The 13,428-nt window shown below is 37.9% G+C and overlaps 1 protein-coding gene across 4 annotated transcripts in view; it reads right to left on the bottom strand.

Moving 5' to 3' along the window:
- Window positions 1–5,168: 5,168 nt before the first annotated feature.
- Window positions 5,169–13,428, bottom strand: part of LOC128025378 (vesicle transport through interaction with t-SNAREs homolog 1A) — a 123,655-nt gene continuing 115,395 nt past the window's right edge. For all 4 annotated transcript variants that reach the window (XM_052611694.1, XM_052611696.1, XM_052611693.1 and 1 more), the window contains one exon: window positions 5,169–9,495. In XM_052611694.1, the coding sequence (XP_052467654.1) occupies window positions 9,402–9,495 (94 nt within the window). In that variant the 3' untranslated portion in view covers window positions 5,169–9,401. The remainder of the gene's footprint in view (window positions 9,496–13,428) is intronic.

Below are 13,428 nucleotides of genomic sequence, written 5' to 3' on the forward strand. Positions count from 1 at the left end.
TATCAGAAAAATTTTAAGGAAGAGGGACATCATTTATTAATTCCATGATAAAGTAAAAAAAAAAACATTTTTTATATTTCTCAACAAATGCTCAGTTTAAGGAGGTGGTAAATATGTAAAATGTTTTGATTGCTAATCTTAGAAAATCTAATTAAATCTTATATGTAATATTTGTTATGCAAACTAAGGTTAATTTTCTTGATTAATATAATATAAAGTACTATTCAAAAGAAGTATTTTATGCTCACCAAGGCTGCATTTATGTGATCAAAACAGAAAAACCTGATATTGTAAAATATTAATACATTTTAAAATAACTGTTTTCTATTTCAATATATTTTAAAATGCAATTTATTTTTTGTGATGACACAGCTTAATTTTCAGCAGCCATTACTCAAGTCTTCAGTGTCACATGATCCTTCAGAAATCATTCTGATGTGCTGATTTGGTGCTTTTGCTATTATTAATGTAAAATAAAATACTTTTGACGGGGAACCGTAATATAGTAACTAACCGTGAACAGAAAGTTCAAAAGAAAAGAAATTAAAACATTTATGTATTTGTTTAGTTAGTTAGGTCACTTTTGATCATATATATATATATATATATATATATATATATATATATATATATATATATATATATATATATATATATATATACATATATTATATATATATATATATATATATTTTTTTGGTGGTTTTATAATTTTCTAGAAATATATTGTAATATATGAATATAAGTAAATGAAAATATATCAACTGTTATTTCTTTTAAAAAGGCCCCCATGTTTTTAACACAATCTACTTTTAATGCTAGATTAATTTTCTGTTAAATAAACATATTCACACAACAAAAAGCACAGAGGTCCATAAAAAGTCCAAAGTTTCCAATAAGCAATAAAGAACTAGAAGAGATGAACTTACAGCACCTTATACAGACACAAGAACAATCCAGACTTCAGCTTTGACCAGAGTATATGAAGATGCTCTCCGTCACTCAAACCGATGTCCTGGAAACTGAAGATGGAAGAGATCCGCCTGGTCCTTCACACGGACAGACTTAACCTCAATCCAGGGACACACTCATTCACAGCATTCAGTTCGGTCTCAAGGCTAAACAGAGAAACGCAAATGCGAGTTTTTTTTTTTTTTTGTTAAACAAAAGGAAAGAAGAATGTTGAATGTTGTGTTTGTGGTAAAAGCTGCAAGTCTGCTTAGTTTGTTCTCCATTCTTTACGCTTTCATCTACTTCCCTTCTTCTCCTCTATTGTCAGTCGACTAAGATTATTTTTCTTGCTTAAAAGCACACACTTCACTGAAAATTACCCTTATAATTCTGACTGCCAACGAAACCCATTTCTCAAGAGCTATGTCCTTCATCCAGGCATGTGAAAGTTATCACAGCGTACAAAAGATGCTCATAGAGAAATAACACATCATCCTTGTCTCATGCTTCCTCAAGTGTTTACGTACCTGTGTAAAAACATTCTCTTAAAACTGACTCACATTCACCTCGATGATGACTAATTCAATCTTCGCTTTGGTTTACTATTGTGTAGGGTGTAGACTGAATGCTTAACTTAAAGACAGAGAGCTAATCGCCTGTTCTGCCAGTTCATTCTCTTTTCAGTTTGGTCTTTATAAGAGTAAATATGTGATAATTGAGGTTGGAGAGAATTCTCGAAAAGTGTCAAGTGGTTTCACCTCATTCGTGATGATATTTGCACAGAATGAGGGGAGGTTTAGCTTCCTGCCTGGGCTTCATTACTCTATTACTGGCCACATGGAGACTGGACCCTTCACAAAAAAAAAAAAAAAAAAAAAAAAAAAAAAATATATATATATATATATATGTTTAGAAAATTACATCGACATCATTTCACACATTTTGCAAATAATTTGTAGTTCAAGGTGGCTATAGATATTCCTTACCAGGTATCTGCTATAAATAAAACGTTAGCTGAGCAGCATGGTTCTTCTGGAGAGTTGCCGCCAACTGTGAGTGTTGGCTGTGTTCTGTCAGTCATGCCTGTGAGAGGTGCCAGTGAATTCTGGGTTTGTGCTAGAGAGGGCGATTGAGCATAAAACACTCACCTAAAAGCCCACCGGAATAAAACAACAATCACTCAGGTCACTGAGACAGCCTTTTGAATGAAGTTTGAGAAGTGGGTGGCTTCTTTTGGATGGTGAAAGAGAACAAGCACCAGAACACGCTTTTCATACTGTGGATGGATTAATAAAAAATAAAAACAAAGAAATATTTTAAGAATAAAGTCCTAACATTACGGATTAAACTCTATTTTGAGAACAAAGGCAAAATTATGAGAATAAATGTCTTTACTTCTTTTTTTCTCCTACACTTAAAAGCGTAAACAATTTGTACACAGACTAATTACAAATAAATGGTAAATAATGATTTAAAATAAAGATGACATTTTGAAGTAGAAAGACTGAAATAGAAATTTCTCACAAAACAATTTTTTTATATATATATTTTCATTATTTTTATTTTTATTTTTTACAGTGGATTTACTTTAGTATTACGTTACAATACTTTACATTTTTTTCTTGATATTTTAAATATTATTTAATACTACTGCTACTGGGCTACAGTAAAACCTTATGAATTATGAGCTGCATAAATCAGAAAGGTCGCAAAGCAGTGAAGTTTTTGTCAGGATTTCCATTGACAACAAATACTGTGGGGATAATCTTACTAAAACCCTGTCTGTTCATAGTAGGAAGCATTTTTTTTTTTATTACTTCCTTTTTGAATTGTTAGATTTTTTTTTTTTTTACTCAAAAGACTTTAATTAGAGTCAAGCCATTCATCTTCTTTAAAAGGATTTTGTGCATTTAGTAGAAGCCAACGTTTGGGATTCTTGAAGATCTGACAAAGTCCAACATTTAATCATGGAATTATTTTTAGACCAATTACTGGTTTGCCGCGTAAAGAGCAAAATCCACTTTCCAAACGATCATTTATCCTTTTTCTGTTATTTCATTTGCCCAAAAAGAGAGTGAGTCCATTCAGTTCCACATTATGTGTTCTGGGCAGGTGTTTCAGATCATTTCCTTTTCTCTCGTCCGTTCCTCCTGCCCCCTACGCTCATTTGAATTTCTGCCCTGGCCTTTGGGGATCCAGCGATTTGACCATATTTTATTTATCAATTTTTGTAAAAGCTAATATTCAACAGCTGTGATCTATAGCAGAATTACAATTTTCAGGGTGAAGAAGGATTCAGAGACAGGAAGGAATGGGTACAATTGATAATAGGGAAAAAAAAGATTAGCAGAAAGGAAAAAGAAAAGAAGAAAGGGGTGTGTGTATATATATATATTTTATATGTATATTTTATATATATATAAAACACCACACGAGTTGTCTTTAAAAATAAATGAGAAAATCGGTAATCCCAGAGTCACTGCATGGGAAAAAAGAAAATCAATACTTCTCTCAATTCACCTGGGCCATCCAGAATCCTTGAAACGAACAAAAGTTGTGAAATTTGTTGCCAGTACCATACATCTTTTTCAGAGCAGCTGCCATCTTTAAAAATAAACTAGCTTGCGAGAGCAAGTGGGTGAGCGTGTGTTTACATGTCAGAATACAACGTGTTAACGTGCCGCTAAAACAACAGTTTCTAATTGGGTGCAGTCAAACCGACAGGAGTCTTCTTTCAGCCTTTGTAAAATGTTGTGTTTCTGAAGCAACTGTTCTCACTGGTCATCTTCAGCGGCAGGCGAGCGTGGAAGAGAAGAGGGACATCATACAGATTTTGTAACCTTTGAACCATCCATTCAATTGACCCTGTATGCCAACCTGCAGGGACCCCCATGCATGAATCTGCTTCCATTTCCTGCCCTGGGAGAAAAACACCAGACCAGTGCTGCCATTGGATGCACGCTCATGAATATTTAATCGAATCCCCCAGCTAAGGAGGAGGTGTCGCCGAGGGGGACTGAAAGACAGACATGGGGGGCCCACCGATATGCCCTTTTCCAGGCGTCGCGTCAAGACAATGAAACACACACACACACACACACATATATACACAAGCCTCTCCCCACCCTGGTGTTTATGGAGTACCATCACACACAAGCTTCAACCACAGAATCCAGCGCTCCCCCACACCCCCCTTCAGTCCGGGCAATCTACATACGGGGCTGCTAAGCGATCCCCCCCACCCCAACCCCCCCAGTTCATTAGTGTGCTCTTCAGTAGCCTGTCATAGAGGATGTGCTCCATCAAAGCTGATTGACTCTCGTTTTCCAGAGAGATGTCGCAGGGTATCACCACTCGCTCAGATCTCCTGCTTTGGGGAACATGAATGGCAGGCTGCCTTTTGAAGACAGTGATTTTCCACTGTTGCCTCCCAGTTGGAAATTTAGAATATTGTCTGGTAAGACACCATATGCAAAATAAGTCATGCCATGAAACCCGACAGTCAGGCCACGCCATCCATCACAGAACTCATCTCTTTCTCCGCTTCCTGCAAAACACTTTCATGGTCCTGCTGAAACATCTACATAATAATAAATAAACTTGACATGAAAACACTAAATGGACAGTAACTACATTGAACATCTACTATAGTCGACTAGTATATTATATCCCTCTATCAATCTATAGTCAGCTATGGCAATATATTAATTATTTATCTCTAGATATTATCTATACATCCATCCATCCTTTCAGATATTCATACGGTCGTTCACTATATATACACACACACACACCTCTGAGTGACTACTACTATATAGAAATATCAACATACAGTATATGAGTTACAATATATACATATACTACACATAGATCTATTTCACAGTATACGTAACTTCTCTAGAAGGAACCTAACAAGTGAGAGTAGGTCAGTGTAGCAGAAGTGCAGGGTGGAGGTGAGCAGTGTTTAGATTACGTGATATAGGTCAGGCCTGCTTCTGTGTTCAGTTGCACACACGCTCACACTGCAACGGCACACACAAGACAAAGGGAGAGAGTTAGTAGCACACGACTGGTGGTTTATCTGGTTAAAAAGTACCACAGCTATACTCTGTTCTTCTGTTCCACAAGGAGCCTTTGAGACGTCGGCCTGTGAAAAGGGCTCAGAAGGCAACAAGTGAAGAAAACGAGATGTCTAATGAGAGCAAGGACACACTGCATGGGTGAAAAACACAATACTGCTTTAATGACAGTGTTGAACCTAGACAAGGTTTTACTATATCTACAGAAAACACTATTCATGAAAGTAATCACCAGTTGAACAAACATGAGATTATTCACACAAGCAGTAAGAGGGTTCTGATCATTACTGGGTCTCTGGCCTGGAGCAGACAGCCACATGTAAAGTCACACCCACTGACACACAATAGTCCACAGTGCAAACTCAGTATCAGATCCGTGGTTCCAGCGGATGGGTATTCACTCACATAATGGGACACCAAAAAAAAAAACATAATTGATGGATGTCATGTCACATCAACTGCATTCATTATTCACAGGAGAATGAGGATATTGTCGTGTGCATTTGTGCAACACATTTACATGTACAATTGTGCATGGTTAACCAGATAACAAATTAAAATAATAATAAAAGGAAACCTATTATCCAACAGTGCTTAACAAGAGAGGCCACAGATCTCCCTACATTAACTTGAATCTAACACAATCACTCACTCACTAACACACACACACACACACACACACACACAGAGCCATCAGTATTATCTATGGGGTGAAATATTATCCCTGGATGTGTGAGGGAGTAAAAATAGCGAGAGATGCACAGTTTAAATTGTGGACCTCCCATCATGCTCTCCAGTAACCACAGAAAAAGCGCAGTCAGCAAACACTGACACTCATTTACACAGACTGATAATGTGACATCAATTTTAGTGTCAAATTTTATTGACCTTTCACTAAGCCCAACATAAAATTGAGAAATTTTATAATGAATAATAAGAAAATAAACAGGTTAAACATTTTTTAATTGTATTCTAATTTTAGACGTAATAAAGAATACAAGTATTTAAAGAATAAAAGAATAAACAGCCAACAAGTGAATAATTACTTATTCAGTATTCATCACTTTATATAAAATTGCACTGTTCACATAAATCTATGAAGCATTTCCAACTTAGCAACTGTAACCAAGGTGGGCAGAACTTAGTAAAGGCTTATTCAAAAAAATGTCAGAGAGATGTCAGTTAATCATGAGCAAGCGCTCATCTCTGCCGTGACCGCAGTGGGTCTTTTTGGACCCTGCTCTGTGATAGGAGCTAATCAGAGTCTCTTTCTCACTAAAGGCCTGCTAGCCGAAGTCACTTAGCAGGGTTAAAGTCAGGCATAATGAAATATTAAAGTGTGTCTGTAACTGCCACTATTGTTGCCCCTCGGAATAAGATATAACCCATTTTTGACAAGTTTTCATCCTTCTCACATAGAAGACTCTACACGCAAACCAAATCAGCTACAGGGAAGAGGGTAATGAATAACCTATTTCATATTCTAAAGACACCCGCTGCTTAGAGAGAGAGAGAAAGAGAGAGAGAGAGAGAGAGAGAGAAAGGAGGGAAGGAGCCAGGGAGGCTAAAAAAAAGGCTAAAAAAGGAAGAGCAAAAAAAGAAAAAAAGAAGGGGAAAAATAGATGCGCCAGCCTGCAGAAAGTGTCACATGACACACCTCATGTTTAAATAATAAAAAAGGCGATATAAACAAATCATTAGCCCCCCCCCCCCCCCAATGTTTGTTTAATGCAATTTCTTAATGAACATAATAGCCACAACTAATAATGAAAGAAAATAAAAACATCTAAATGGGCCCCAACTTATCGTCAGCGCTCAATTATTTCCTTGTCAAGTTGTTATGATTTAATGAGCCCCAGTGGGACTGACGGCTGTCAGTCAGCTCTGACTTTTTGACACCATTACAACTTCAAATAGAGCCGCAGCCACGCTGCTTCTCCACCAGCCACACACTGCTGAGAGGATCTGACAGGCCCGAGTAAAGAGAAAGAGAGAGAGAGCGAGAGACAGAGAGAGACACACACACACACACACACACACACACACAGACTGAGCCAGCAAAACACACCGACACACATCGAAGTCATTACACGCACAGCCGACTGATGTCTCGCATACACGCGCGCAGGTGTGGAAACCGAACATGCTTGCTCGTCCCCCGCATGCACATGCATGTGAGAAAATAAGGACAAACAAATCTCATCTCTATCGTACTTAATTGCACATGATCTTTATCTCCGCATTTCGATGCAAATTCCAATCAGAGAGATTGCTGAGCTTTGTTAAACTGGCAGGATTCAGCTCGCCCTCATCCTTTTTCTTCCTTCCTTAACTTAAATGATAACTCTCAATAGGTTGGCCCCACATGGGACAGATGGAGACGCACTATTTTGTTGGCCATTAATTTGGTGCTTTGAAGCCGTAGCTGTGAAGCAGAGGCAGAGAAACCCCCCACTAGGCAGCTTCCAAAATAAGACAATCCACCCGGCCTGAAACAGAATATCAAATGCTGTCTGCCTGTCTATCTGACGGTCCGTCCGTCTGTCTATCAGGCACCTCGACTGGCTGAGGGGTGCGCATGCATCCCATGTGGAAGGGGTGTTGATCATGGGGTGTTGGGAAGAGAGCCGGCGGTGTGCTAATCAACAGTGTTCCAAAACCTAGTGAGTCACATACATAGGCAGCATCACAGGCACACTCCCAATGTAAAGACTGAGGTGCCTTATAATCTGCTCTCTTTAAGATTTCTTCAGTTGGGCAAATTTTAAGACAACATTGCATATATCCCTCTGAGAGAAACAAGAAATCACAGAATGCACTGTGACAACTCAATGTAATTGAAATGGTTAATTTTACCCAATATTTGTGTGCTTTGTATTTTTGTGCTTATTATAGTATAGCGTAATTAGCTTAGCAACATGCTAACAGCTAACTTGATTCACTAGCATAGATTATTTGTCTTTATGCTTAACACATTTTAATTAGCTTAGCAACATGCTAATATCAAACTATATAAAAAAAACTATTCCAAAATGGCAAACAAAATGAAATGTTGATGGCTAATTTGATGGCTGATTCATTCAAATTGATTATTTGACTTTATGCTTAAAACATTCCAATTATATTAGCAACAAGCTAACAGCTAACTTTTTTTAAACCAATTGTGAAGTTGGTCTCTTATGTGTTCAAAGTTGCTGACTATGTCGAGGGTTTAGAAACAGTCATTTATGAAGTTTTATTAGGTTAATTTCAGTTAGTGATGCTGCCTTGGACTTCAACTGCCTATGCATGCATAAGACAGCAAAACAACTCACTAAGTTTTGGAACTGAGCTAGTATGACAATAAACATTATTAATAAAAACTTACAAAGGAATCCTCGGATGAAAACATGATAAACGAAATAATTGTACTGTTAGTAGACAGCCAAGGTTACCGTCTTTCTGATAGACTAATACTCAACCAGCAGGTGAAAGCCTGGAGCAGACTCACACATTTTGCATATTTCCATACTGATGCTTGTTAGTTGGTCCCTGTATAGTAATAATAAAGCGCATTTGCAACACTATTGTACAGTAGAGACAAAATGATATAATTTTAATGTCAAGCACTAATAGCTGCAACAGATTCCAGATGAATCAAAAGAAAGTTACAGCCAAAAATACAGCAAAATTAATCTGATAAAAAGACAAATAAATACAGGAAACACTTCTTATTATGTGTTCTTGTTTAAAGCGGTCCTGCTGGTTTTACTAAACACATGCGAGGTCTTTGCTGACCTTAGAGGAACAGCGTGAGAAGCTACTAATCCTGGATGAAGGGGGACTGAGAGACGGGCGCGTGACCTTTGGGCTGTGTGTTGTGTGTGATTCTGCACCGTGTGTTAAATGGTACTGCACCGGGGGCCTTGCCTTGTATATGGCTCTCTCTCTCAAACACACGCACACATATACCTGATAAATTGAATTTTGCTAGTAGCTTTTAACTCTTATACCCTTTTCCCACCAACAGAAAAAGAAATCTAAACATTAAACAGCAGGTTTTGACATACGTTGATGTTCCTCTTCATGTTCCTCATCCATCTGGTGTTCTCATCATGGTCCTCGTGTCCACACATTCATGCTGGGTTTCTCTATGGGTCAGTAAGTTTAAAAAATAATGGATGCAGCATAAATATAAGGGGAGAGAGGGTGAGAACGGTCCCGCTCTGCTCGAGAGCAGTGAGGAGAGGCCCCCTGTCACTGCCCACCAGGAATGATTCATGTGAACAATTTGTCCTAATTACTCCAGCCCAACACTTTTGTCACTATTAATCAAACACACACGCTCGTACACAAACTCAAACATGCAAGCACAGGGCCAGTCAGTGGAGATCAGTGCCCTCGCAAATTGAAATAGATGGCCAAGACGATGGTGAGGAGGATGATGGCACCCAGGATGAAGACCAGGACACGATTCTGAATGATCCTGTGGGTGAGGAGAGGGAGAGGTGGAGAGAAAGAGAAGACAAGATTAGACAATAGTAAAAACTACCCATTTTAACATTTGCCCACAAACTAGCATGCATGTAATTGAGCACATGCCCTGCAACTCGATAAACACATTTCACTTCAGTCAGACGCCTCTTTTAAACATCTATCGTGCAAAACATGTCACCCGGCGTGACAACTTAGCCTTTTTTCTCTCCACCTGTCTGTAGACATGCTTAGAGCATTTATTTTTCTCCAGAAAATAAAAAGTGTGGCATTTCTCAAGCTAATAGATTTCACATATTTACTGATGGAATTCTCCATAAAACCGATTTTCCTACTGTCACATGACCGAACCAAAAAGGCAATCTGTGCCTGCAGAAAAGTATTTGAAATCTCATTGTGCACATTTATTTCTTACTGGATTCTCAAAATGATTTGATATGCATATAGCATTTAGACTACCACCTAAAAGTTTGAAGTCGCTCAGGTTTTTTTCTTTTTTTGAGTAATGTTTTAGAAAGAAGCTTCTTATCCTTACCAAACTTCAAATAACTTTTCTATTTTAATATATATTTAAAAAAAGTTATTTATTACTGTGATGGCAAAGCTGAATTTTCAGCAGCCATTACTCTAGTCTTTATCTAACATGATATTATGCTGATTTGATGGTCATTTCTTATTAATATTAATGTTAAAAACAATTGTGATGCTTTATATATATATATATATATATATATATATATATATATATATATATGTGTAAGTGTGTGTGTGTGTGTGTGTGTGTGTGTGTGTGTGTGTGTGTGTGTGTCTGTATAATGACATGGGTATGACACAGGTATTACAAAGAGTGACTTATGAGGACTTAACACTTGTCCCCATTTTTCAAAACGCTTATAAATCATACAGAATGAGGTTTTTTTGAGAAAGTAAAAATGCACAAAGTTTCCTGTGAGGGTTAGGGTTAGGGGTAGGGTTGGTGAAGGGCGATAGAATTTACAGTATCTACATTATAAAAACCATTACGCCTATGGGATGTCCCCACTTTTCACAAAAACAAACATGTGTGTGTGTGTGTGTGTGTATGTGTGTATGTATGTATGTACGTATATGTATATGTATATATATATATATAAAAAGAAAGAAAATTACAAAAAAAAAATTCTCAAAAAAAGTCAAAAGTCTCTACTCAGAAGTACCAAAAAGAGCCAAACAAACTGTTGGCAAAAGTGGGAAGGAGGTACAAAGTGGGTGCGTGGAAAAGTACAGTGAGGGTGAAAGCAGGAGTTGTAGGGGTCAGACCCTGGGATGATCTCCCGGGGCGATCATCTGTCTCCTTTGTCATTCCTGATAAATGACAGAATTATCCCATTTGCTGACATGTGGAGAGAGCAGGACCACTGTCCACTCCTATAAGCAGGAGATGAATAACTCACACACACCCATTCATCACCACTGCAGCCGAGCAGCACTCCTACCACACACACACACACACACACACACACACACACACACACAGTGAAGGGACCAAAATGGCATATAAAACATATACATCGATGCTTCTGCTCAAAACTGACTAATGTTCATATTATTATATCTATGCTCTGAGATGTTTATTTTGTTAAGATAAACCATCAGGGGCTTTTCCACTACAATGACAAAAGGTGTGTTCTGATTGGACGCTGGGCCGGCATAATTCATAATTGGGAGTGCATGCTTGGAGGAGGACATTTATTTAGAGCATGTTAAGCAAGGCCAGATCTCCCACATGTCTCTTTAAGTAGCATTCATTATTTACACTGACTACACACACAAACAAACACACACACACACACACACACACACACACACATAAACAAACTCCAAGCAAGAGGACAGACTGTTCATGATATTCAGAGATGTGCTGGTGCCCAAAGGGACAGGAAACAGCCGTGGGAGAGGGACGAACGGGAATTCTTGGGTCTGTATAAAGAATGTGTGTTACAAGATGGTACTGATTCTGTGCTCACTACTACTGGAGGTAATTTATGTCAAGATCAAGATCCTTACGATTTTGCCACGTCCTGTCAATTGATACTAAGATAAAGTACAGTGCTTTTCAAAAGGGTCAGTAAGAATTTTTTTTTTTTTTAAGAATTTAAAAATTTCTTTTGCAAAGATGCATTACATCTGTGTAAGTAAACACATTTATAATTTTACAAAAGATTACATTTCAGAAAAATTCTGTTCTTTTGAATATTCTATTCAACAAAGACTCCTGAAGAAAAACAAGTATCAGTGTTTCCACAAAAACACACGCGCCCTTAGTTACTGTTGCTACGTCTGACAAGCCATGGTGCTCTCACGCCATACATCATAATCTCATAGAGTAAAAACATACAAAGCTGAGCAAAGAGGAAACTGACAACGTGCTGACAGACAAGACATAGCAGGTTACTTCTGGTATGAAACGAAGTATCAGCTTTCACATTTAGTAAATTTTTAAGAAATGTAAATAATAAATAATATTTTGTGGCACTTTAACACTTTGACAGACCTCAGTTTAAACGGCACATGAACTGATCGTCTCTTCATATTTACTACTTTTTATAGCACAGAATAAACATGAATGAACATCAGAAGATATGTTTCTTCAACCGTGGAAAGACGTCAATACACCGTTAAAGTCCACTGACGTTACTCTACTGCAGTGGTTTTCAACCTGTGGTCCGCGGCTCCCTAGTGGGTCGCGGTGGTATTACAGGTGGGCCGCCAATTATTTTCTGTTCATTTCCAGTCAATTCTAGAGCTGTGCGATTAAAAGAAATCGTCATAAAAGAGCACGCAGAGCAGCGTGTATCTTAGCAAGCACGTCTGGTTTTGTGACAGAGCAAAAGAAATCTGCGTGCGAACAGAGAAATTCACACTCGTGCATTATTTTAATGTGCTTTCGTGTTATATTTATGCGCTCTCGCTGCTGACCGCATACACATACTGTATACACACTGCAAACACCTGACGCACCACTACAATTAATGAGCTCTATGAAAAATGCATGGAAAAAAGAAAAAAAAAGTCCCTGTTTGTCTGTTCATTTTCTTACATCTTTACTATAGTGATAATTTTGACTTATGTCTGTTCTAGAGACGTTACAACTTTTTGATAAAGCTCTAATTGGTTTTCTTTTGGAAATATGTTTCAAATTAATCCTGAATGCATTTATGACTGTAAAAGCATATCGGTGTGTCACAATCGCAAAAATGTTTTTTTTTTTTTGTCCATATCGCACAGCACTTGTTCATCCAATAAATACAATTAACAATCTAGCTTCTGAGTACTAAGTTATTAACTCAACAATAGCAGGGTCAGTTAATTTTTTTGAAGTGGGCCGCGCAAACATATGTGTGTGGTTGTGTGGGCCGCGAGTTGAAAAAGGTTGGGAACCACTGATCTACTGTTTACAATCTTATCTGGTTTATTTGTCACACAAAATGACGAATTTGGTATTTTGATTGGTCAGATCGCCTGTCAATCAAACTCCTGGCGAAGGTTGAATTGAAGCTCTTCTGCACAGTAATTTCACCATGGTAAAAAGTTTTTTTTTTTACTCGCTTGTGGTATATTAACATAACCTCAGGAGGCATAGTGCTTTTTCTATACATATCTTTTTGGTTTAGCAAAAAATACTTCAAGGATGGACTTTTAACCTAATGAATAAACTTTGACTAACCTTAATATTCTGACCAAAAGCTCAGCAGTAGATTTTTGACTGAAGTGCAAGAGATTAAATACACAGTGTGTGTGTGTGTGTGTGTCAGTGTGTGTGTGTGTGTGTGTGTGTGTGTGTGAGTGGTTCAGGGGCTAGGCTGAGCTGTTAGCAGTAATGTAGATTAATCTGCCTTTGGTGAGGCTGCTCTGACAGGCCCTTGAGGGTGGGCGGAGAGGCCCC

This window comes from Carassius gibelio, chromosome A12 (genome assembly GCF_023724105.1).
Source record: "Carassius gibelio isolate Cgi1373 ecotype wild population from Czech Republic chromosome A12, carGib1.2-hapl.c, whole genome shotgun sequence".
NCBI classification, from domain to species: domain Eukaryota; kingdom Metazoa; phylum Chordata; class Actinopteri; order Cypriniformes; family Cyprinidae; genus Carassius; species Carassius gibelio.